At 42.1% G+C, this 27,041-nt stretch overlaps 1 protein-coding gene across 1 annotated transcript; it reads right to left on the bottom strand.

Moving 5' to 3' along the window:
- Positions 1–225: 225 nt before the first annotated feature.
- Positions 226–26,972, bottom strand: LOC143272574 (uncharacterized). Its single transcript, XM_076568357.1, has 6 exons — positions 26,845–26,972; positions 23,384–23,464; positions 11,692–11,834; positions 2,164–2,209; positions 995–1,083; positions 226–480 (listed from the first exon to the last, which is right to left on the bottom strand). The coding sequence occupies exons 2-6, from the start codon at positions 23,399–23,401 to the stop codon at positions 351–353; spliced, it is 426 nt and encodes a 141-aa protein (XP_076424472.1). The 5' UTR covers positions 23,402–23,464; positions 26,845–26,972; the 3' UTR covers positions 226–350.
- Between the last annotated feature and the right edge of the window lie 69 nt (positions 26,973–27,041).

The raw sequence follows: 27,041 nt of genomic DNA, 5'->3' as shown, positions 1-27,041 counted from the left end.
CATCTCAAAACCCATGACTGAGTTGGTGCCATCATGTGAGAAATGGAAATGAGGTAGTTATGGCCAGAACCAAGATTCCTGCCTGCATTCAGGAACCTGCTTTGAATAAAGTGCTGAAAAATAACTTCAGTGACAGTCTTGAAATATGTAAGAGTTGGTCTACAAACAGAAGTGCTAGTGTATGCTTGGCTGTTGATGGATTCGGTCCCTAGATATTTCATTTAGAGGCTTTGATATGGCAAATTAATAGATATTGATTCCTTTACTTTTAAAAATATTTATTTAGTTATTTTGTGTACATGATTATTTTGCTTGTATGTATGCTTGAAAAAGAAACATGTTTGCTTTATTTATCTTAGAAGGTCAGAAGAAGGCATCAGATCCCTTGGAACTGGAGTTGGGAGCCGCCAGGTCGGGGCTGGGAATTGAAACCAGATCCTCTTCAAGGCAAGTGCTCTAAGCCACTGTGACATTCTCCAGCTGTAGATTTGAGTTTTTGACATCACTTTAATGCTATGAAAAGTGGTAAATTTGTATGTTTATAGGTAGAATAATTTTCACAAAGTGCATACCCATGTGACTGACACTTGGATCGAGAGTCAAAGTGTCCCGACATGAGCAGCCCCTGAGACTCGTCACTCCCCTAGATGTAGCCACGTGCCCTGGGTCCCAATACCATGGGTGAGTTTTGCCTGTTTTCTGGGTTCTTAGGAATTGATAAAATGTACCCTCTTGAGATGCAGCCCTGTCGGATACAATCTGGCGACTGGGTAGTAGCAAACCTAGACCACACGCTATCTCATTTTCATGCAGTTTTTTTCTTATGTAGTCTTAATACTCTTGTCAAATAAGCCTTACATTTTCTCCTTCTCAATCTAAAAGTAGTCTGGTGGTATTTATTAAGAGCTCTAAAGACATTTTACAGCTGAAAGGAAGGATACAACAGTCCAGGAACCAGGATTGTTGGCCCTCAAGAAAGAGGAGCAAAGCTGACCTGAAGACACGGTCCCCATGCTTCTCACACCATGGACCTTCACTGGGATAACTTCCTGGGTAGGTGGTGAAGCCCAAAGTTTGGATCCTCTGAGAAAGAACCATGGAAAGACATCAATTGATATTTTTCCAAGATGTCTGAGTTGGTGAAAACATGATCACAGGGGAGGAAATGCTTTCTTCCTTGTTCTACATCTCAAGGTCACTCTGGTATGTTCTACTAGGATCTGAACTAAACTTTAGAACAAAGGAAACTTGAAAATGCTTAGTCTAACATATATAAACATGTCTCAGAACTCGTGAGTATTGATGTTTTTCATTTTAACACAGAGTGGATCTTGCATATAAATTTCATAAGTTATATCCTGTGTCTCTGAGGGTTTAAAACGGCCTTTGAAATGAGGTTCTTCTTTATTTCAGTTGTCACCTCCTAACTTCTTACATTTGGTCTTGTTCATTTTTCTTGGCATTGTGTAGAAATTAGGGTGGCTCTAGAAAATTCACCTTGTTAAGTGACTATAGAATCTAGATCCAGAGTATGTGTGAATGCTGTAACTCAGGCCTGCAGCTCTCAGACTGTGGCTGCAGTAACTCAGGTCTGCAGCTCTCAGTGGCTGCAGTAACTCAGGCCTGCAGTTCTCAGACTGTGGCTGCAGTAACTCAGGCCTGCAGCTCTCAGTGGCTGCAGTAACTCAGGCCTGCAGCTCTCAGTGGCTGCAGTAACTCAGGCCTGCAGCTCTCAGTGGCTGCAGTAACCGCAAGCCTGCATGCTCTTGGATAGAGGCTGCTTTTGTACTGACTACACACTGTCCTCAGCTTTTCATGGTGTTTTAAATACATCCTTCAACCAAACACAGATCCTACCCAAATGCAGACAAAAAATAGAAGTAAAACAACAGTAGCTGTCATTCTGTAGAAAATAACTGTTCAGGTGATCCACTGACTTATCTAGAAAGTATTCAGGAAAGAACACTCAAAGTCTAATTTTCTTTAGAAAACCTTAAACTGTGAATTTCTTCTGGTTGATAGGAGCTAGAGGAAAAGAGAGTCTTTGTAGTCATCTGGCAATGGTTTCCGGTCCAGAGGCATAGCATTTGTAGGCAAAAATCTTGCAGCTGTGAATAGGTGCTTAGTTGTCAGAGAAGTGCACACAACTGTTTAAACTCCTACCTGAGCAATGGGCCTCAGCTTCGTGGGTATCTTCAGGGTTAAGATTCTGGGTATGAAATGACAAGGACTGTCATCAGAATTAACTCTGCTCTTAATCCTCCTCCAATATCTATTGTCTTCACTTGTAGGGTTTTGGATTTTAGTCAGTAACTAATAGTGAACGGAGGGTTAGGTGTCTGTAATAAACTTGTAGGAAAATGGAAGTTCTGTAGTCCACCACCCTTGTTTCACCCACCTCTGCCTCTCCCTGATCTATGTACACACTCAACTCCAGATGATGATTAGGAGGAGGAGAAGAAAACTAAAAAAGCCAGCTGGGTGTGGTGGCAAATGATGTAATCCCTAACTCTGGTGGTAGAGGCAGGAGGATCACTGTAAGTTCAAGGCTAGCCAGAGATACATAGAGACCCTGTCTCAAAACAAAGCAAACCAAAGAGTATGCAAAACAGGGAAGGTAGACTTGCTGGTATAACCTGAGTAGCAGAAAGGGTCTGGGCCCCAATACTGGAAGGATGGTGGTGTTAGGGGCAAAGTGGTTAGACAGAGGCAGGTCAGGGGTGAGCCCTTGTGGAGTCTCATTGGATTGCTATCTTCTCAGAAGATGAAAGAGCTTATTAAAGAGGTTTTAACAATTTTAAGAGAAAACAGAGAAACCATGAAACATTTCTCTATGACATAGTGCCTGGGATGAGAAGATAGAGGAGAGTAAGGTCAATGAGCAGTGTGGAGACTCAAAAGGTGAATGACGGAATATAGAAAGAAACATTTCCCACTTCACTTAGCTGTCTGCTTTCCTGGGGACACTGAGGCTCACGAAAACCAGTAGAAAGTGGATTTAATCACAGAGAGGTTTTTCCCAAGTAGGTATAGCCATAGTGAAGTTCAGAGAATATGAAAAAAAGTGATTAAAATGATATATTATTTCAGTTTAAGATGGGGAAGGAATGAAGTAAGGATGAGAGATGAGTTAGGGGCAGGGGAAAGATAGACTACAAATCTGATGGATAAAGCCCATGAAACTTGATTTCTGTATCCTCAGTTAAATGAATTATTTTTATTTTACTTTTTGGTTTTTCTTGGCAGCATGTCACTCTCTTGCTGTGGGATGGTCTGTATGTCAAATTGCTCTGATTGGTCAATAAATAAAACACTGATTGGCCAGTGGCCAGGCAGGAAGTAGGTGGGACAAGGAGAGAGGAGAATTCTGGGAAGCAGAAGGCTGAGGCAGAGAGACACTGCCAGCTGCTGCCATGACAAGCAGCATGTGAAGACACCAGTAAGCCACCAGCCACATGGCAAGGTATAGATTTATAGAAATGGATTAATTTAAGATATAAGAACAGTTAGCAAGAAGCCTGCCACGGCCATACAGTTTGTAAGCAATATAAGTCTCTGTGTTTACTTGGTTGGGTCTGAGTGGCTGTGGGACTGGCAGGTGACAAAGATTTGTCCTGACTGTGGGCAAAGCAGGAAAACTCTAGCTACAAATGGTGCCCAACATGTTGGCAAGAGTTTCCACCTAAAACCTGAGAAAAAAGATTCTAAAAACGGATCTAAAAACAGTTCCTAGTTGTTTTTCTCAAGCTAGTGGCAGCCTGCATGTTTGAGCTACTATGACGGGTTCCTGGCGTGTGTGCTCGGTCTGCAGTATGGTGAGAATGAGGCCTCTGCAAATAGCACATTAAGCTGTATGGTGGATTTAGCCTTTGCTAGTACAAAACAAAAAAAGAGGTTTCTGGGCTACACGCTGCTTTGATAAAAGCATAGACCCAGGATGGCTCCCAGAGCTGGTGGAAAAGATAACACCGCCATTTTGGGAAGCTGAAGTGGGCAGAGCCAGCAGCCACAGTGCCATTTTAAGAATACGACGCCCACATTCCCAAAGAGGTGGTATGGGGCGGGTGGTTTTTTGGTCTTTTTAATGGGTTTTGGGTCTGGGATAATTTTCAATGTTTAGGGGGGTTGGTTACAAGTTGTTGTCAAGGGTTAGGAAAAAGGCTAAGCAAAGGAGATTAGATTTAAGGTTCTTGTTTAAAAAAAAAGAAAGAAAGAAAGAAAAGAAAAAGACAATTACTAGTTTTAAATACTTTACATTGGATTGGATTGTTTTATATTGTATACAAAATTGAAACTGATATTGTTAGAAAATGCTATATGTATATTTCTAATTGTATTTATACCATTCATTTAACAATGTAATGCAATTTTCTGATCCTTGAATGTTATTATTACCAACTATTAGGATATAAAGAAATGAAAGTTAGTAGTTAGACATTACAATAGAATAGAACTTGTAGTCATATTAGATATGTTTTAAAAAATTGAGCAGAGATGTTTTAGACAGGTCATCTTCAAACCCTTCAGAGATCTACAGAATATGGCATTTAAAATGTTTTAATAACTTAAAAATTTTTCTTTTTTAAGACATGTCAGCTCCTGGCAGTACCAATCTACTTCAGAGAAAATATGGGCATTGAAGAAACTGCATATGGAAGTCAACTTTCATTGTGGCAAAAGTTAGTCACTGGACAACAAAGTATCCTCGAATCAACAGGACAAAATGGACAGACAGAACACGAAACAAAGGACTACTGATTCTTGCCAAAACAAGTGTGGTTATGGCTTTATCAAAAGGCGTCTTCTGAGGCCAGGACAATATGGCCCCATCCCTGAAGTGGCCTTCGCAATCCGGATAAGGTACAGTGCCCTTTTCTTCAAAGGCAGCTTAACAGGCAAAGGGCCGATGGCTTCTGTTGTGCAATGGAACAGCAGCTGAAAGCTCACGCCTCTTGATAGTAGACTGGCATTTAATAGAGGGATGTGGAGAAGAAGGGGATGCTGAGATGAAGCCATATATACACAGCCAAGAAGAATGGACAGCTGAATTCAAAAACTGTCAACAATTTCCAGAATTTAAAATCCTGAATCATGACATGACACTAGTGGAATTCAGGTGTTTCTGGTACATGGACTGCTCTCACCCAATGTGAGGTTGAACTGTTGACCTTGTGTACATCCTACTTCACAAATGAGTCTGTCAGATACGCTAAGCCTATAGGCTGAAGATGATGCCCCAACACTGCGGAAACCTCAGGTAACTGTCCAGGCAGGTGGCTGTTTCTGTCAACTCACAAATTTTTTGGAAGTTGCCTGCATGCACTTCCTGTTTTTATTTTTGTTAGCTAACATTATTTCCTTCTTAGGTCTCTGAGGGAGTTGAAGATTAGTTAGTTATGGTTGAAGATTAGTTAGTTATAGTTGAAAATTATTAGGATAGAAAGTGCATTAGATACATCTTGGATTTACCAAAATAAGATAGATAATAGAATTATTTTCTCTGATTTGTCAAATACAAATGGACTAGACATTGTTTAGGTATTTATTACTTGTATATATTGTATATAGTTATTGTACTTTTGTATATAGTTTTTCTTATGTTAGTTATAACCTTTTGCTTTTTTTTCTTTTTATTAAAATAGAAAAGGGGAAATATGGTGGTATTCTAATTGTACTGAAATGTGATTTTAATTGTATGTTAATAAATAAAGTTGCCCAGGGGTCAGGGCTATTAGAGCCATAGACAGAGCGTGGTGGTGGTGGCGGCGGCGGCGGCGGCGGCGGCGGCGGCGGCGGCGGCGGCGCACACCTTTAATCCCATAGATCTCTGTGTGTTCAGGAATACAGCCAGCATTGGAGACATATGCCTTTAAGACCTAGAGGGCTGTACATACAGACAGTGACGAGGCAGTCACGTGTTTGGGTTTACAACCAATGAGAAGGCAGAACAAAATACTATGAAAAGACAGACACACAGGAAATAGCTCTCTTTCAGGAAGCTAGGACCACCACAGGAGGAAGGGTGAGATTTTAGCTCTGAGCTCTGAGCTCTTGGCTTTCTCTTTTACATTGGTTCTGTGTTTCTTATTTAATAAGACGGTTGGTTACATCTACACTCTCTAGCCCAGGCTGGCAAGTAAGTGAATGATTTTGAGTCCCTGTGTGATCACTCAGAGGTCAGTAAGTGGTGGTGATATGGGTCATTTAGTGTATCCTTTGAGTTACTCCATTCAAGTCAATAAATATTAGCATTGAAAAAAGTAAATCAGGGGCTGGAGAGATGGCTCAGAGGTTAAAAGCACTGACTGCTCTTCCAGAGGTCCTGAGTTCAATTCCCAGAAACCACATGGTGGCTCACAACCATCTGTAACGAGATCTGATGCCCTCTTCTGACCTGCAGTCATACATGCTGTATACATAATAAATAAATAAATCTTTAAAAAAAAAGAAAAAAGTAAATCAGATGTTTCTGTGTTGTATATGCTCAGACATTCATAATCATGGCAGAGAACTCAGACATGTTTATCTATACAAACATGCTGTTTTGCTTAGTTTTATGACTGTGAGATACTAGAACTATGCCGTCTTGACACCCACCCACTCCCACTTTGCTGTTTATGTAGAAGAATTGACAAATATGGGCATTTGAGATTGTTATCCCCATTTATAAAAAGAAAGTGACTGCTGGGAATGGATACTGCTATAAGAATTCATACCAGGCCATATTTCTGGCAGATTTTCCATGGCAGATACAAGTTGAGAAAAAGTAAATCACTGTGTGCTGAAACCTCTGAAAGATCATGCAAGATGCACTGCACTGATTGCTTTGAGTGGAGGAGAAAATTATTTTGCTTTATTAGCCATATCCAAACTAGAGGACAAGGTACAGTAAGAACAGAGACTAGGGGGTCATTTCATTTACTGTTAGACCAAAACAGACCAAGGAATAGCTGCTTGGGTGACAATAATCAAATAAAAAGTTCTGAAATAACAGCCGGAGGCACTGGAGTGGAACCCTCAATCCCTGCAGCTCTTCATCTCCCTTGGGCCCACTGTCACTCTGCTGTTTAGGAAAGTCTGTTTGCATGCAGGCTGGATGCTGAGTTCTCCGGGGCACAGCACAGCGGGCAATGGGTTAGGTGTGACTGTATCAGAGCTTTCACTCTATAAATGCTCCACTTCTGTCCTAAAGGAACAGGCATAGGAGAATAAGGAGGATCTCAGATGAATGAGGTTATCAGATCAAAGTGCCGCTGACTGCAGTCAGTGGACCAGACCCCTGGAATTTGGCAGGAAGCCAGATGTCCCAGCATGTTGAACAAATTCCCCTTTGCCAGATTTTAACCAATCATTCCTCTCAGAAAGATAAATGGCTGTCTTTTTGACTGGGGCTTTAGGGAAAAGGCATAAGGATTGCATTCAAACCCTTAGCAGCTATCCTGGTTCCGTTTCTGTTACTGGAGTAAAGCACCCTGACAAAACGTCACTTTGGAGAGGAAGGACTTATTTTATCTCACAATTCCCAGTCATTGTCCATTACTGAGAGACAGCCAAGGGAGGAACTCTCAGCAGCTAATCAAAGCACAAACACATGGAGACCATAGGAGAAACTGATGCACCCATGCTGCCTGCTTGCTTTTCTCTCAGCTAGCTTTCTTTACTCTTACACAGTGCAGGATCCGTCCAAGAAATGGTGCTGCCCATATTCAGAGTGGGTCTTCTCAAGTCAATTAACAATCAAGACTATCCTCCCCAGCCTCACCACCCCTCCATGCACACACCAAGGCACACTTAGAGGCATGATCTACACAATTCCTCAATTGCAGCTCTCTTCTCAGATGGTTCTAGGTTATGGTAAGATGACATTTAAAACTTCTCATTACAGGAGCACATGTTGAAATCTCCTTGCACCTTAAAGACACAAGAGTAAAAGTATTGCTGCCATGAGGACCAGCCTCCAGCAGCTCAGGGATAGTGGGTGATACACTGAGTCAGCTAACTAACCATTCAACTTGACTTCTGAGGGAGTAAAACTTAACTCTCTGGGGCTGGTGAAAAAGGGAAACACACACAAACACACACACACACACACACATACACTCACTCACTCACTCACCGGCCTCCCACATGTCAAAATCTCACCTAGGGTGCTGATGAATGCCAAGCCTTCAGCTGGTCAGAGAAACTGAAGAGGAGATGCAGAGCAGGCGAACTACTGGACAGACCAACGGACACAAGGACTTTTCTGAGGGCCAAAGCTTAGTTCTTCATTTTATTATTCTTTCTGCTGCTTTTTCTACTCTGTTCTTTTTCTGTTCTGTTCTACCCTGACATTTCCCTTCTGCCTTTCATGATGTCTTCCTTCTAGCTGCTTCCTGATGTCTTCTTTCTACATCTTTCCTGGTGTTTTCCTTCTCTCCTGTCTTTATTTTCTTCCCTTACAGCTTATATACCCCAGCAAAATCTTTCCAGCAAAATAAAAGTTACAATGTGGTTACATTTTGTTTTTTAAGTGAATGATTACAATGAATACAAGTAAAAAAAACAAACATGTTTTTCATCTCCCTTACATGATTAAACATTTCATGTATTTCAGGTGAAAAACAAGTTGTCCCAAGAACCCACATATATTCATGCCCAAGCAACTTGTTATAGATTAACAGAGTGTAAGCAAGCATGGTATTTTTATCAGCTAGTTCTTTTGTTAGCAGGCTGCATTTTGCAGTTACAAAGAAAGGACCAATCATTTTATTATTTGTCTCAAAGGGTGATCTTATAAAAAAATCTTAAAGGAATCATAAATATAAACTTTTATATGTGAAAAACAACTAGTCAGCTCTATTTTAAATCCTCAGGTGCATAACCACTTATCAACAGTTTTTTAGAACAGGAAGCTAAGGGCAGAAGTGGTTACAAGGAATTAATCACCACCTCCTTTGATCACCAACCCATCCTAGCAAGAAAGGTACATCAGCCAGCAATAGCCAGGTTGCCATTGTTTTATTCCCTGACCTCAATGAGTTCCTTGTTCAACTATTAAGAGTGTGTCTTTATAAACTTTAAATTGTTCTCTAAGATTTTCTACCTCAAAGTCATTAACAAAAGCATCTTAACCTAACCTCACTAACAATTCTGCATGTCTAAATTCTTTCGAAGGGTGGGGGTTGGATCATTAATCTGCTTCAGCAGCAGTGCTTGGAAAAAGTCAGTCACTGTTATTGTAAGTACCAGTGACAGTGCCCAGCAAGGGGCCAGAAATTCCTCTGAGAGTTTTCATACACCCCATAGATTATGAGGGATGTGGTGACCGAGAAGGCAGCAATCAGAGCTATGCTCAGTAACAGCATGAGGTCCCCAGGACATGTAGTTGCTGTGGGATGTCTTGCTGTGAATATGTGTTGCTCCCATTGGTTAATAAATAAAGCTGCTTTGGCCTATGGAAAGGCAGGATAAGAGCCAAGTGGGAAATCCAAGCAGAGATACAGGAGAAAAAGGGCAGTCAGGGCAGACACCATCCAGTTGCCCAAGGAGCAAGATGCCAGCAGACCAGTAACAGCCACATGGCAATATGTAGACTAATAGAAATGGGTTAATTTGAGTTGTAAGTGCTAGTTAATAAGAAGCCTGAGTCACCGGCCAAACTATTAATATAAGCCTCTGAGTAATTATTTTATAAGTGGCTGCGGGACTGGGCAGGACAAAGAAAAGCCACTGGCTACACGTATTCCTGGGGCTTTGCCTCTCCAAGGCTCTCAGGCATGGCTTTGCCAACCGTCCATCTGTGTTCCATGAGTTCCAATGCGGCCTGTTGGTCCCCCCACATGGCTCCCAACATGAAAGGGTTGGGATTCTTTGTGGTTTCAGAGAGTCTCTGAGGCTGGTGGCCATTGTGTAGTAGGGAAGTCCCTATGTGAAGGCCCTGAGAGGGAAGGAGGACCTAAGAGGCCATTGAATAAGGCTATAAAAGTCAAGTCTGGGTTGCAGTAGAGAACCTAAGGTGTTAGAGATGCCGGGGCCATGAGATCTACCAAGCAAAGCTGCACAAAGGAAGTGGGATCCGTCCAAGAGAGAGAAGTCTGTTGCAGGCAGCAAAGCTGTTAGGGCAAAGCCATAGGAATCTGAAATTAAAGTCCCAGGCATTAGACATGGTGTGACAAAATTTGATGTATGCCCTGATGGGTTGTGGTCTTGCTTTGGTCCAGTATTTCCTATGCCTTATTCCTTCCTTTTGGAATGGTAAAAGTATATATTCTGTGCCTTATGTTAGAAGTATATTGTCAGCCGGGTGGTGGTGGCAGCGCACGCCTTTGATCCCAGCACTCGGGAGGCAGAGCCAGGTGGATCTCTGTGAGTTCAAGGCCAGCCTGGACTACCAAGTGAGTTCCAGGAAAGGCGCAAAGCTCCACAGAGAAACCCTGTCTCAAAAAAACAAACAAACAAACAAAAAAACCACAAAACCACAAAAACAAAAACAAACAAACAAAAAAGTCTATTGTCTACTTTTTTGTTTTACAGGAAGTTACAATTCAGAGTTCTTTGAGTCTCAGAAGAAACTTTAGAATTTGGACTTTTAATCAATGTCATGACTGTGAAAGACTTTGTGGACTTCTAAAGTTGGGCTAAATACATTTTGCATTATGATATGGTCATGAGCCTATGTGAACCAGGCAGTAGAAAGTGGTGGTTTGGTTGAGAAATACCTCTATAGTGTAGGGCATTTGAACATTTGGTCCCCAATCAGTAGTGAAATGGTGAGAGAGAGGCCTTGGCAGGTGGTGCCCCACGGCAGGTGGGAGACAGAGATGCCATGCAGACAGCACTCAGTGGCAAGTTTCATTTGGTAGGGGGGAAGAGAGAGAGAGGGGAGCGGGAAAGAGAGAGATAGGGAGAGAGAAAGAGGGGGGGGGGGGTGCACACTACCTTATGGCTAGAGGGGGAAGAGAGAGAAAGTGAAGGGGGAAGAGTCCTTTCTTAAAGGAAAAGGGAATGTAGAATGACATCCGGATGCTGGGCGGGCCAGGGTATTATCTGCTTGTTGGCCAGGATTCCAAGAAGTGGGTCTGAATGCTAACATTCCTTCCTTTTTTATTATTATAAAAAGGTGAGTTATGGATAGCAAGTAGAGGGAATAAGGGCGGTGAATTCTCAAGACCGTTTCCTGCTGACAGGGGCAAAGTGGGAAGGAGAAGTTGGGAGTCAGGGTCATGCATGGCAGGAGGTGTGAGTGAGGAAGCATTCAGTTGTCTGTCATCATTGAATCCTCAGGTGTTTGCTCCTTGAGGGAGCTGAGATGGCAAGTTGCTAGGAGAAAAATAGATTGTTATCATGGGCCATCAGGGCTAGCCATGGGAAAAGTGATAACTACCAGAAAGAATGGAACAAGGAAGTGCCCTGGTTGTACAGAAGAGGCAAGGGTGAATGAGTGAGGCATGAGAGCAGATATGCCCTTCATTGGGGCATCTTGGAAAACCAGGTTCCAGTTGCTGGGTAGGTGCCTGCTTAAGCCTGAAGAGATGGCACCAGCAGTGAATTGAGGGATGATGTGTTCTTCAGAAGTACATGAGCTATCACATCTGCGGTTTCTCTAGAGGTGGGAGTGTATCCATCCTGTAAAGGTGTCAGTAAGAGTTAAGAGATATGGAGCCTTTTTATAAGCAGGGATGAGGGTGAAAGCAACCTGCTAGTATTCACCTGGTTGGCATCCTCGGTTGATGGTTGGCATCCTCGGAGCTGGTGCAGGGTCTAGTGTATCTGGAGGACCCCCTGTGAATTGGCCTTGGCATGAGTCTGGCAACAGGGGTGGGTCTGTGCAGGGACCTGTGTCTGTAAAACAACTGAAACAGATTTACATCTTGATGTCATAGCAAAAGCTATGGCTTTAGGTTAAAAGGCATGAACATTCTCTAGGGCCTGGTTTCAGCCCAATGAAACATATCTTTAAATCTAGAACCAGAGGAAATTTACTGAATGGGAGTGGTAGAGTGAGGGAAGGAGGAGGGAGGCTTTCCTATTCTCTCCAGTGCTAACCTATTTCTAAAAGCTGGGAACAGTAAAATCCACAGAAATTGAAGGACTTTTAAAAACTGTAATCAGTGCTCTATCAGTTTATCAAAACTGTATTTATCAATGTTAAAATTTTGAACCTCTGAAGTTATATCTGAAACCAGTTTTATCTTATACCATGGAGTCTGTGAATGAGGCACACCTGCCTATACCTTTGACAGGAAACTTATTAGTGAGCTGCCCAGGGTTGAGGGAGAGCTGTAAGATTGACAAATCCTGGTCATCAAACACCATCAGATTTGAGAAGGATGAGTAAGTGAACAGAGCTGAGACAGCTTTCCAGCTATGTAGGCAGTCTCAGGTTTCTTTAAATGGGGAGGGGGTCCCATCCAGCCAGTGACAGGGATTGGTGAGGGAACTGTGGGCCCCGAGGAAGAGGTTAGGACAGAGTAGGTAGCTCCTGAGTCCAGCAGAAGGTCAATGGACTTACCAGATACCTGTAGTGCTACCCCAGGCTCAGAGAGGGAATGGGAATCACCAAGTCTAGATGCCAACAGTCCTCCAGCAGGCTTAGGAGTTCAAAGGTCAGAAGTCAGACGTGAGTGTTAGTGAGGCTGGACCTCTGTGGCGTGGCATAGAGGACAGGCCTGCACAGAGCATTCCAATCTCCAGTGTCCAGGCTGTCGGCAGACAGGGCATGGCCTCGTGGGTGGCTGAGGGTCAGGGCAATATGGTGACCAGTGGCCCCAGGCTACATTTAATGCATTTGACGCAGGCTCCTGGTGTTGACTTGGGCTGAGCTCCAGTGGGATGGAGCCTCATGGCTGACTTCCCTTGCCTCCCATGTCAGTGTGTTGGGGGGTGGGCGGTAACCCTGGCAGCTGTCAAGGCTTGGGCTTGGCATCTCTCACTCACCACGGGGCACCTTGGCTCCACCCACCAAGGCCTCTCTCTCACCGTTTCATAACAAGTAGCCCTGTTTGGGGAGGTTTCAGTGGCCCAGCCCTGTGGTGGGTGGCTTTGTGATGAAATGCATTGCACCAATTCTGGTTTTCTCTCTCTGCTGTGTTTTATAGTTGAGATGTGAGCTCTCAGCTTCTTCCTGCTGCTGCCACACTTTGGCCATGGGGTTTTGTCACAGCAATGGGAAAGTAACTAATACACACATGCACATACAAAATAAATGAAAATTTAAAACTATCCCATTGCCAACTTACGGGACTCTTCGTATATTAGATTCTCATAAAGAAATAAGTTTCCTGGGAAATATGTCTTTTTTATATTGCCTATTGAAAACTGACTTTGTTGCAGTATCACTGAAAATAACCCTGCAATTTTCTAACCCACAATTTCTGTGATATGAAATTGTCAGCTAGAACCTTATGGAATTGTTGTGTCTCTTCAGATTATAGCTAGCAGACCTGCACAGCTGTAATGGAAATATTACCTCGTCCATGCTCTGTGTAACATCCTGTACTATAAAGTGCCATGTTTCTCCCTGTGGGAGCTAACATTTCATTCAAGAGTAGCATTAGTTTCTTACTGTTTAAGGAAATATTTTATCATTCTTCAACTAGTATTTCAATGTCAATGACTCGAATATGCCAATGAATGCTTTTCTTCTTTCTCCTTCTTCAGCATAATTCCCTCCCTCCCTATCTATGGAGTATCTACTGTGGGCCAGGGATCTAGTAAACCACCAAATAGACCCCAACCCCTGTCCTTTCCAAGGTTAAAGTGTAACAAGGAGATGAGGCACTGTAAGATAAATTAAAACCCATGTTAGATGGAAACACCAAAGGGAGTGGAGTGAGCAGGGAGGGGGATCCAGGAGTGAGGGCCCATAGCTGTGTGAGCAGAGGGAGATATGGGTATGAGGGCCACAAAGATATATATGTCGTAAATCAGCAAGAGTCTTTCTGAATAGGTGACATTTAAATGTAATAAAATGATACTCAAGCATTATAAGACACTCCTGAGTCCTCCCAAGGTTGGCATGTATTGAGAACTAGGAGGCTGCACAGGTTACACGGTCCAAGTATCATCTGACAAGAATCACCACATTCATTAGCCATGCTCCAACCTAACATTTCTATAGTTAGTTTTTAAAATGTATTTTAACCTTTCTCTTTTAATGTAAACATAAAGAAAAAACTCTGATACAGAGATAATAAATAGTCCAGAGTAAATCAGCCAGCTAAGAGTTAAACCCTCAATCTTCAGATTCATAGGAAATATACCTCTAGGAAAAGCTTCATATAACTTCAGAGCTGGGGAAATAACTCATTCTGTAAAGTACCTGCCTTTCTTGCAAGCATCACAACCTGTATTTGATCCCCAACACACACATAAAAAGCCAGGTGTGGTGGACACACACTTGTAATTCCAATGCTGAGGGGCAGAGACAGGCAGATCTACTTGGCAAGTTCCAGGCCAGTGAGCAGCTAGATAGCAAGGAGAATTGCTTCATCCCATGATAAAACCTGTTATAAAACAGTGACAACTGAAGCTAGTTTATGAAAAGCCATGTGATTGGCAATGGACTAGAAGGGGTAGGCCCAAGGACATAGGAGATGATGACATTTGTCCTAACACATCAGAGGAGATACATATCATTAGGTATAGCTGATCAAAGAGCAAATGTTTTTCATGTCATTAAAAATGGAAAAATGTGAGTTATTTTATATAAAAGAAGTAAAAATCAATAACTGCTAAAGTAATTAAAATTTTTCTTCAACAGAAAAAAATTGAACCAGTAAACCTTGGGTTTTCAATAGTTCTGAAAAATATTGAAATGATTCATATAGGGATTTTGTAAATCAATGCTGAAAAAGCTTTAATCTATAAATATTATATTCTCCAAATGCCATCGATATCATATTGATCAGATTTAAAGTTAAACTAGAGACTCAAAACTTTTATCTTTTGATTCTTTACCCAGTAGCTGGCCAACTGTTGACTAAAAGGGCTTTTGAAAGCAAATAACCCACAGAATTGGCTGTTATCCTCTTTTGATGACAGCATGTATTTCTGTACCAGTTACTACACAATCTGGACTGAATCTCTTGGGCTGAGGGAGTGGTCTGCTCAGCATGCAGAAGGCCCTCGGTTTCACAGTCAGCATCCTCCAAACAAGCAAGCAAATGTTTCAAGTGAATCTCCTACTTTGTTTCTTGTTGCAATGAGATTGATCCTCTGCCTGTCTGTTCACAAGGTCAAAATGTTCCTGTAATGGGATCATTGGCCCTAAACTGTGATAAGACTGGGTGTGATCTTGGGTGTGATCAATTTAGTAGTGGTTTACAATAAAAAGCAGATTTGAATAATCAATCCTACAAATCACCCTTGACTATGACCTTAATCTACCTTTAGCTACTTCTAATATAAAACACTAGAAATTCTTTTAGATCGGAGACTGGAGAATTCCTAAAATAAAGAAGTATATGAGCTGATACACAGCTCTACTGGTAGAGTGCTTCCCTGGCATACAGGTGTCCTGGGTTCCACCCCAAGAACCACATAAATTTGGCGTGGTGGTCTATGCCTGTAATTCCAGGACTTGGGGATGTAGGGGCAGGAGAATCAGGAGAATCTCAAAATACCTGAGAAGGCCAGTTTTGGCTCCATAATGAGTTCAAGACCAGCCTGGGCTACATGAGACTCTCTATAAAAAACAACAGTGTGTGTGTGTGTGTGTGTGTGTGTGTGTGTGTAAAATCTCTAAAGAAAATTCAAAATCCCTACTTTGTTTACTTATCTGAATAGGAAAAAAAAAGTCTGGTAGCTATTAGGCACTAGGCAAGTAATTTAGAGGGAAATCACATATGCTTACAGATGAGGACATAGGGAGGCCTGAGAGTTCAGTGGCAGCCAATGCTTCCTTGAGTTGTTTTTTCTCACATTAGAGCCTCCAGGGAAACAAGGAACCAGCGAGAATCACCAGAGCCCTCAATTTTCTGATTTCAGGTGACTTGGAGTAAGCCCTGTTTACCATAATAAACTCTCCATTCAGCCATTTCATTAGCCCCCATGTTTCTGAACAGGCAACACATGCCCACGCACTGAGCATGCTCATGAATGAGCTGCCCCTCATGCAAAGAGGAGTCTTTCCTGTGGGGATATAGATGTTTCCCGGTACAAAAAGAGTAAAGAGTCTCAGCCTATACTTAAAAGATGTGAAGTGCTCCATCAGAAAACTCTCAGACCTGATAAATGCTTTCAGAAAAGTAGCAGTTACAAAATCAATATACTGTTATCAGCGGCTTTTCCCCTTACCTACTAGTAACAAACATGCTGAAAGGAGAACAATCTGATTCACAACAGCATTAAAACAAACAAACTCAGAATAAACAATAAACAAGGAAAAATTTTAACAAGAAAACAGCCTGAGATGTTGATTGTACTTGTCTGGTTTTTTTTTAGTTTTTGTGGGTAATCTAGGAATAAGTATTAAAACAGGTTTGGTAAATGTAAGCAGGGCAAATGTTTATCAGTATATTCTTCATGAGACAGAGATAAAGCAGTTGGGTCACTTATTTTCAAGTAATGTGAAACATAAGCCTATATATTCTTGGCTATATAAATCTTATAAAAAGCATTGTATTTGGGTCTAGTCATGTGTTTATGCCAATTCTTGGCAAATGATAAAACAGTTCAAGATTGCTTTCTTCCTTGTCTTCATTAACAAGCAAGATCACTAAGAGGTAACATTCTAAATAATACCTTTAATTCTGTATACAAAGAATAGAGACTGTTTCAAAATGTAGATTTAAGGGGATGACAAGGAAAGAGTCAATAAAGAAAAAGAAAGCCATGAAAACGGTTGTAAGTATGAGGCTTTGGATGAGGAAGGATCATGGACTAAAGGTAGACTTTTGTCTGAAGTAGAATGACCAAAAGACAGGGCAACACCGAATGTTTATCAAGATGAAGGTTCTTCTGAGCCTTCATGCCCCATCATGCTTCTGATATCCAGAGCTTCTGAGTGTGGGTCTAGAAGCTAAACTTCCTCAAAGAAAGGAGATGGCTTTGAAGCTGCAGCCACAGAATGGAAGGCAATGAGGTCCTCCTTGGGAGTCTCCCTCCATTACATTCCAAATAACTGTGATGAAGAAAGAAGGGGACCATTACAGGCGAGTGTCCCGAGGCCCTGGCATGAGGTCTCCCAGTCACCAGCAGAGCTGGGATGAACCAATGTGTTTTGTGAGCAGCAACACTGGAAAGAGGAATTCTCAAAGTCCCCAGGATAGGGAGGGAGCAGGTATATATGACTTCTATCAGTTTCTTCTACAGAAAATGAAGATTAACAAGGCCAAGAGTCTGCCCGGTTCCTTTTAACACAGCCTTGATTTTTTTCAAGAAGCCTTGGGTTATCTTTGATCTATCTAAAGAGAAAGTTGGGATTTTTACTTAATACTGAAGCCACAAACTCTGTGTTGATGGTTAAAAAGGTATCCTATACAGGTGAGTGTGTGGGAAAAGGGGAGTCTGGATGGTCCCTCGGAGTCACTGAAGCAGGTTGAGAGGTTTCAAAACACTCACTTCTGGTGGTTCTGGAGTCGTCCCCCCCCTCCCGTCCCCCCGCCCCGTCCACTAGTAGGAAGAAATCTATTTAAAAAACTAAGAGCGACTGTAACTCTCCAGCAGGATAAGAAGGAAACTTCATTAGCCATCATTCCATCCCTCTGACAAAATACCTGAGATGAACAGGAAAAAAGGAAAAAGGATCAAATATGGCTCTCGGTTTTAGAGGCCAGGGTCCCTTTGGGCCTGTGGTGGATCCTTGCATGAGGGCAAGGTGGTGGGACCAGGCTCTGATTTCTTCTATAAGGTTGCACCTTCTAAATGGGCCCCCCATTTCCTGTGTGTCTGAGTGTGTGTGTGTGTGTGTGTGTGTGTGTGTGTGTGTGTGTGTATGCATGCGCATGTGCTGTGATCAGGAGGGAGTTTCCTAGCATGAGGCTCATCTGTGGTGCTTGGATGTACTGGCCCACTGAGAATCCCCCAAACTTAAGAAACTCAACTGTACAGCTTGTGATGGTGGTGGAGGGGGACTGCATTCGAGTTCTCCGCTTAAAAAATAAAAATAAATCTTAAGCCGGGAGGTGGTGGCGCACGCCTTTAATCCCAGCACTCAGGAGGCAGAGGCAGGAGGATCTTTGTGAGTTCGAGGCCAGTCTGGTCTACAGAGCGAGATCCAGGAAAGGTACAAAGCTACACAGAGAAACCCTGTCTCGAAAAACCAAATAAATAAATAAATAAAATAAATAAATCTTAAAAAAAAGACACTCCCCCCAGGTTAACATTTCTTATATGGCTACTTAATCAGCTGGTAGTAAATAGACTTCCCAGCCATATAATTATCTACTTACTACTTTCTCTTTGCTTACACAGGCATCATGAGACATTTATTAAGTGTTTCACTCAAGTTGGAATTCATTAACTTAATCCTATTTCCTCTAGCCACCTTGTAATTAAATCTTCTAAAAATGAAATTAGGTTAATTTAATGTGGCATGTTAAGGATCTTGTGCTGGCTTCTCACGACCACTGAGTCTTTCTAGTATTGAAAAACCCATCTGCATAACACTTGGCTTTTACATTTTGCTGAAGTTTACTTTTATCCAACAAATACTTATGATTCATTGTAAACATCAGTTGGTTTAATCCCCTTTAAGTATTATATTACATTATAGTCTCAAAAAAATATGTAAAAGAAAACCAAGGCAGAGCAGGAGGTTAAGGAACGTGCCCAAGGCCACAGATTTAAAAAAAAAACCATATTTGGCTCAGCAGAGTGGCAATGAGTCAACCCACAGACTGCTTTGCACTGTAAGGGGAGGGAGCTCTGCCCCCCAGAACGGGGTCGTGGGGAGATGGCCCTCTGAGACCAGCAGCTCAGCCTATAGCACATGGATGAAAGACATTAAGGTAAGACCTGAAGTTCTGGGGACCACTGGGAAGCCATGAAGGAACTGTCAAGAGGTTGGCACAGCTGGCTGTTTTCTGGCTGCTTCCTAGATACACATAAAACAGAAAAACTGAGCCGGGCGGTGGTGGCACACGCCTCTGTCTCAGCACTCGGGAGACAGAGGCAGGCGGATCTCTGTGAGTTCGAGGCTAGCCTGGTCTACCAAGTGAGTTCCAGGAAAGGCGCAAAGCTACACAGAGAAACCCTGTCTCGAAAAAAACAAAAACAAACAAAAAACAGAAAAACTGACAGAGGCAATTATACAAAACTAATGTTAAAAAAAACCCTTATGTACAACAAAGAAAATAATCAACAGAACAAAAAGACAATACAATGAAAGAGAATGCCTGTTGATATTTACCTGATGAAGAGTTAGTATCTAGAATATATAAGTAACTCCAAACAAACTGTAAAAATAAAAAATCTAAGTAAACCAATTAAAAGGGAGCAATAGCCAGGTGTGGTACAAACGTGCGGTCCGTCACTTTGGAAACAGGGTCAGAAAGGTAGTCATGACTTTGAGGCCAGTCTGGCTACACGGCAAGTTCCCATCCCACCAGGTACCCCTTTTCAGCCTAAACAAAATATTTTACTGTATTTATTTCTGGTATCAAGTCTAAACTTGCTTTGTAAACTCAGCATTATTTTAAAGATTCACCCCAAAAGCTCATGGGCTATTGTGTTTCACTGCTGTGGAGTATTTTATATTTGTTCTCTGTGTTTCTGTAGTGAATATTTGGAATCACAGATTTTTGCAGATATAATGTATATATATGCATATATACACATATATATGTATATAATGTATATATGTATATAATGTATAATATCTCAGTCTAATGGTTAAATCATTTTCTTCTGTGATATTGGTCTATCCTCTTTGCATCTTAGAATCACATAGGACTTTAAATTTACCCCAGATATTTACACTTAATTACAGCCATCTCAAAAACAATGCTCTAGGGTATATACCCAGAGAAATAGTCTCCAATTCACTGAGGTTGAGTTACCCAAAGCCAGGGTCCCTAATCACAGCTTCCCAGCAGCAGTCCACACAGCTCCTTTTTCTCTGTGTTTTTTGCTCTCACATTTGCCCCTTCTTTTGCCAACTTAGAGAATATAAAATGATAGTTTGCATCTGTATTCTATTTTGTTGGCTAGTTCTTTTCCTTTTTCAGCCAAACCACTCTATCAATTCATTTTACATTTTCTTGTTTAAATCCTTCTACTTTATTTTGCCTTTTTAATGTTCAGAATATTTCATTTACATATGGTATAGACACACACACACACCATGACCTTTCTGTGCAGTACTTTTTTTCTTCCTGGAAATGGGGCAGGATCCCTTCTGAAATGGGGGACTTATGAGTTAGTAACAGGAAAGGTTGGTGGGAGAATCGCATTGTAGTTGCTCCAGTCAGAAAGGTCACGATCAGTTTCTGTGACTTACCTTGGAGAAGAGCATGTCTTGCTTCAGGCTGGCACTTACACACTGAAAGCTACAGCTTGAAGCACAAATATATATAAACTTGTGAGAAAGTCCTAAACTTCGATATGATAACACAGCTACAATTTTACTAAAATCACTGGGTTGTGCTTACAATGGGTTTGTTTTATAGGTATAAAATTTTAAATCAATTTTTGAAATAGTTACAGAGCTTTTATTAGCAGTTTTTTTTTTTTCTGGATGAGAAGAATCAACTCTAACTCTTACATTTCCAGGCAATAAATATTTTACATTAAGATTGTTATGTGTAGGAATCAAACTATCTTTTGTTCCTGGGTTAAATTGCTTTGAATATATTAAGCAGCACTGTTCAAGAATTCAGGACATCTTTCTGATTGCTCGGTTCACATGTCTCCACTTCCTTTTTAAAACTATTCTTCTCAAAATTCCCACTAAGGAGCAGTGGCAGAGCATGAGGGTGGCTGACACAGCGCTGAACAGCAGTTCTCCCACCAAACTAGCTCACAGCAGCTGAGGGCATCAGGTAAGTGTGCACAGTACCTGTGCTTACTGAAACAGATGGGCAGGCAGCTGGATAAGGTGGGAAGAAGTTGCCATGTCATCCTGCTTCAGGCTCCACACAGACTGCCGCTGAGATACCTTCCACTCAGGAGAGAAAGACTTGGGCTCAGACTTGTAACCAGTGAGACCTAGAGCTATGGGAGCTCTGTGGTCCCTACTTCTAGGTCACTTCAGCAGACTGAGCTGCTTAACTACTTTTGGAAGATGCTCTTTGGCTCTACCATTTCCTGAAACCTATGCCAGCAAAGCAGGGCTCAAGCCTCTAGCAGTGACACAGGAACACAAAATCAGGCACAGAAATTTATACTAGAGCCCAGTGCTAGGTCTGCCATGGAGAGCCTGGGCACCTGGGAGGAATCGGAGGTTCTGTGTGCAGAGTTCAGAGATGGAGCCTTTAGCCTGGTTCTGACATCAAGCAGAGGCTTGTGAGCTGGTACACAAACTGGAGTTTTGGCCACAGCACTTTCAGCTTTGGAGTGGAGCTGAGGCACACACTTCCCTTCCCAAACAGTTTACACCCTGGTGATTTTAAGACTCTGGTGTATCCTGTCTTAGTAGTTTCCCTCATAGCCAGTCTCCCAACTTGGTAGCACAGTTATCACCAGTGCTCATGTGTCAGGCTTTGGAACTTCTCTGGTGTCAGTAGACCTTGTCCCAGTGAGACAGACTTGTTTTGGCCTGTATCACAGCCAGCTGTGGTGTGACTACTTATGGCATGAGACTCAGGCATGACCCAGCTTAGCCCTAGCATAGGTGGCCAAGAGTGTCTTCTTGGGAAAGTGCTGCTGTCCCAAGTGGGGATCGAACAGCATAGCCTGAGACCTATTTGCTATGGAATAATCTTTCTGTACACTGAAAATATATATTATTCTCATCAGTTAATAAAGAACTGACAGGCTGGTAACCATGCAGGAAGTATAGGCAGGACAGCCAAACTGAGAATGCTGGGAGGAAGGAGGACAGAGTCAGGGAAGTCGCCAGGAGACACAGAGGGAACAAGACATGCTGGAGGACAGGTAAAGCCACGAGCCATGTGACAACACAAAGATAAGAATTATGAGTTAATTTAATTTGTAAGAGCTACTTAGTAATATGCCTGAGTTATCAGCTGAGTGTTTATAATTAATATTAAGCTTCTGTGTCAGCTATTTGGAAACTGGAAGGCGGGACAGAAACTTCCACCTATGCCTATTTGTTAGTGTTGGGGCAAGATTGTAAGCATGAAACTGCCTTGTAACTTAGTGCTGCGTTGATAAATCTCAACGCTGGGAAGACCCTAACCGCCGTCCCCCACCCCCATACATACACACCAGATCTGCCTCCAATAAAGCCTCTGGAACAGCAGCAGACCCAGGGAGGACATGCACCCTAAGTCTGTTGGACTGCCAGGCCAGCTACTTTAGCCTGTGTTTATTTCCAATGGTCATGGGCCACAAATCTGTAGACAAATTTCTAAATAGTCTTAGTAAATAAGAAACACAGAGCCAAATACAGAGGAAATGGCCAGAGATCAAAGAAATAGCCAAACTTTTAGCTTACCACCAGAAGTAGCTTCCCCAGAGAGCTTCTTCCTGTCTGACTTGTCTTTTTATTGCCTTTCTGTTCTGCCTTCTCATTGGCTCTAAACCCAACCACATGACTTCCTCGTCACTGCCTGTCTATACAGACCTCGAGGTGTCTATGGTTGGTACTGGGATTAAAGGTAGTGTCACCATGAATGGCTGTGTCCTTGAACACACAGAGACTCTGCCTGCCATGTGATCAGATTAAGGGCATATGCTACCACCGCCTGACTCTGCTTATGGCTTGCTTTGACCTCTGATCTCCAGGCAACTTTATTTATAACATACAAATAAAATCACATTTCAGCACAAATAAAATATCACCATACAAATCCACCTCAGCAGTGAGAGTCTGTGTCCTAACTCATTGGACTGATCTTGTCAGGCTGTAGGTTTGGTGTATCACACAGCTTTGTGGAATTGGTGGCTACATATGTGACACAGGAGATGGAGGTGAGTCTATCCATGGTGACTCTGCCCCGACAAGGGCTAATCCAGCCAGCAGACTAACTGCAGACCAGTAACTGTGGAAGAGGCATCTTACCCTAACCTGGTACCAGGGAGGATCTTGAATCATTTCTAGGAGGCAGGCTTTAATTTCTTTTTCAACAATACTCCAAGACTGTATAGGAACAAACCTGGGCTTAGATTCCCATCTAAAAGGGCAACATTGACAAGACACCCATAGCAGAACCCCAGCAAATCTGCACCAGGGTGCCATCTAGTGCTACAACACGGGAAGTGACAACAAGTTCAGAGAAACCAGCCTCCCTGGGGACAGACCAGTGCAGTGGAAGTTGGACTAGAGTAAACACCTTACCCTTGGGTGCTCCCACATCACACCAGCTTGCACCAAAAGCTTTTGGGGAACGCTGGGCTCATGTAGGACTCAGGCAGTAACCTGCACAAGAGAAGTCTCGGTGAGAAGCTGAAATTACTGTTTTAAGAAAATCTGATGAGCTTAAGGGAACAGAAACGTTTCAATATCCTAAGAGAGGAACTCATCAAGCTGAAAGCAATTAAAAAGTTCCCAAGGTAAACAATATTCACAGTGAAATTGAGAATCTCATGGAAGGCATCAAAAGCAAGTGGGTTAATCAGAGTCTGTGAGCTTGAAGATGAGCTTAAAATACACTGCTGGAGAGAAAAAGAATGAGAAAGGGAAAAAGTGATGGGAAGACTGGGAACAACTGAAAGAACAAGTATGCTGGGGTGCAAGAAGGATCTGTGAATGCCAAAGAAGAAGAAAGTCGATTCACAGAAATAATAACAGGAAAGTTCCCAAACCTGGAGGACAGAAAAATCTTATAGAAAAAGCAAAAGTCACCGATCAAATTTAAGTCAACAAAGTCTACCCCACAATGGTATAATCAAGCAAGCTCTTACAGGTGGAAGACAGAAGATCCCTAAGGCTGTAAGGAACAAGAAAGAACACACAGGGGAGACCCAATTCACCTAACAGTACACTTCCTAGCAGAGACATGGGCTGGGGGTGCTGTGAGATTTTCATTGTAAAGAAGAACAACAATACCCGCCAGCAAACTATTCTGTAAAAATGAACAGATAATGACATTCCCAGATCAAAGCCAAGTGCGTCTGTCTAGACCTATTCTAGAAGTAATGCTAAAGGAAGTTCTTCAGACTGAAGCAGAAATTAAAGTGTTCTAAGAGCACAGGACAGCTGTGCTCCTAGCACTTAGGAGGTGGATGCAGCAGGGTCAGGAGTTCAAGGTTACACATAGCAAGTTCAATGCCAGCCTGGGCTATAAGAAATCATGTCAAAGAGGGTAGAGAAGCAGAGAAATAAAGGAGGGGAAGGAAGGGAAAGAAAAGAAGGAAAACACAAGACTGTAAAACAAGGTAAGAGTAAATTGTGATGCACACTCAGGACACTATAGTATTGTAAGCATGGTGCAGAGAGCATCCAGATATTTAGCATAAACACTAAAAAACAAACAACAACAAACCAAACAAACAGATGATGGGAGCTAGCTGGACATATGTGCTCATATAAATAAGTAAACTCAGATTTTCAAGTTCCAAATTGGTACATGGAAAAATGACAGAAGTGCATAATCTACATAGTCTGAAAATGTACACACAGTTAAGTATGGTGGCGCACACCTCTAATACCAGCACTGGGGAGGCTGAGGCAGAAGATCCGTCCCAAGTTCAAGACCAGCCTGGGATACAGGTCAAGTCTGTCTCAGCAAACAAAAGCTAGTTGATAGAGTGTACAGGCTCTTATTGCATAGAGGCTGGGTTGTTGTTCACATAGTTTCTACTCAAAATTTGAGTAGAAAACTAGCAATCACCTAGAGTTGAAGTACATGAAAAGGGGACACTGGTGTACAGCTGAGAACCTGGCAAGAGTTTCATGAACAAACTGACCACTGGGATTGGCAGCTAGGGAGAGGAAGGGAACACAGACTATAATCCAATCAAATTTGAGGTTGGTAGTGATGTTTATTTTTCTATATAGAGAAGGACTTGATTTGGGGTAGGAATAAAACACAAAATCCTTTTGAGAGACATGTGAGCCGTTGTATAGTAAAGAAATATCAGTTTCTCTTACTTTTGTTATTTACTTGCTAAAGCTCATACCCAAACTTCAGAGCAGCAAAATGATGGCATGAAAATTTACTTTGAGCATTTTCACTGAATACAGGTTGTTTTGAACCAGTTTACCCCACACTAAAACCTGTGTTCAATAAGTGAAACAAAATGGGATGGATTTTTCTCAAAAGCAGATTTTTTTCCAGATATAACACCACCAATTACATGGAAATTAACCTATAAAATTAGGCAAGTTGCACTGGCAGTGTAGCTCAGTGGTGCAGCCTAACTTGTAGAGGCCCCAAGTTTGATCTCAAGCACCAAACAAATCAAAACAACAAAGAAAGACGATTGATTGATTGATTAATAAGTTTCATTCTTTGGGGGAAATTAATTTTTATGTTCATATTAGCTTTGAGAACTGTGGCTTTTAAAATATAGTAGGATTGAATTAGTTAATTTTTCTTTATTGTGAAAGCTAACTCTCGGGGGGATAGTTATTACCATAAAAGAAACTTACTCTGGAGACTAAGGATCAGGTGTAACTATGTGAACAACAACCCAGCCTCTATGCACTCAGACCTGGGGAAGGGACAGGGACCAGGAATGTCTGTTGGTGCCTTCATGGCCAAGGTTATAGCTGAGATAAAGTTGCATTTTAGACACGAATTAACTCAACACATTATTATGCCCATTTTTCAGATGAGGGGATGGAGATACAAAGAAATGAAATATGCTCCAAGTCACATGCTATTAAGATGTCAGACTGGATTTTTAACCTAGGAAATCCTGGCTTCAGAGATTGTGTTTATATCCATTCAACTATGTTTCCTAAGTAAGTCAACTGGGAACTTTCAATTAATTGGAGTAATCTTGAAAGTCTGGAAATTAAGTTGCTGTCAGAGGGCATGTATGTGTCTGCTCTTGGTTTGGGGCATACGAAATTTCCTTTCTCAGTAGAAGGTATTCACAAAGTAAAACACTATAATTTGAACAGGTGGTGTACTGTTCTGTAAATGGGCATAATAATGTGTTGAGTTAATACGTGTCTAAAACGCAACTTTATCTTAGCTATAACCTTGGCCATGAAGGCACCAACAGACATTCCTGGTCCCTGTCCCCTCCCCAGGTCTGAGTGTACAGGCTCTTACTTGCATAGAGGCTGAGCTGTTGTTCACATAGTGTAAGGTTTAGTACTGTAGTCAAGACTTCCCAGCCTGTTCACTTTGGCAGCTCTTAGCTACTCCTTGCTCCCCTCTTAAAACTAAAATTCCTCACCTATTAGGCAAGCAAATAATGGTATCATTTTGCAATAATAATGTTAGGATTAAATGAGAAAGAAATGTTTAAAACTGCTGTTTAAGCATTCGTCATAAACACACCTTTGTTAGAACTGTTCTCTGCTTTCTTTTGAGCAAACCTGATTTTTAAATGACAACACATGAGTGAAATCCGGTAGCAGACGGATGGAAAGGGAGCTGGAAAAGGCTCCCGCTCCGACTGTTGCGAGTCAGCCTCTTTCCCAAAGCCCCTCTATTACGTCCTGTGCTGTGAAGGGGCAGGGGAAGAGGAAGCGTTTGGAGAAGGATCACGAGCAACGCTGTCTTGTTTTCTTACATTCAGCACACTGACTGTTTAATTCAAACCGTTCCCTAACCAGGGGGGATGCTTAGGTGTTCTTGACTAGGAAACATGAAAACGCAAAGACAAAGGCCACTGAACCACCTGAAACAAAACGCTGCCGATGCCTTACGGTGGATCATGACGACTTCCGGTCCGGAGAGTTGAGAGCCTTTCTATTCCGTTTTCTCACGTCGTCAGACGGAAGGTTAACTTTTCCCTTCCTGGAAAAGGACAGACCTCGTGGTTTCACTTCATTTCCACGTAGCCACGCCCCTTTCAGGTTTACCGCGCCGCTTGAT

Source organism: Peromyscus maniculatus, chromosome 3 (assembly GCF_049852395.1).
Source record: "Peromyscus maniculatus bairdii isolate BWxNUB_F1_BW_parent chromosome 3, HU_Pman_BW_mat_3.1, whole genome shotgun sequence".
Classification (NCBI taxonomy): domain Eukaryota; kingdom Metazoa; phylum Chordata; class Mammalia; order Rodentia; family Cricetidae; genus Peromyscus; species Peromyscus maniculatus.
This window is presented reverse-complemented; position numbering and strand designations above follow the sequence as displayed.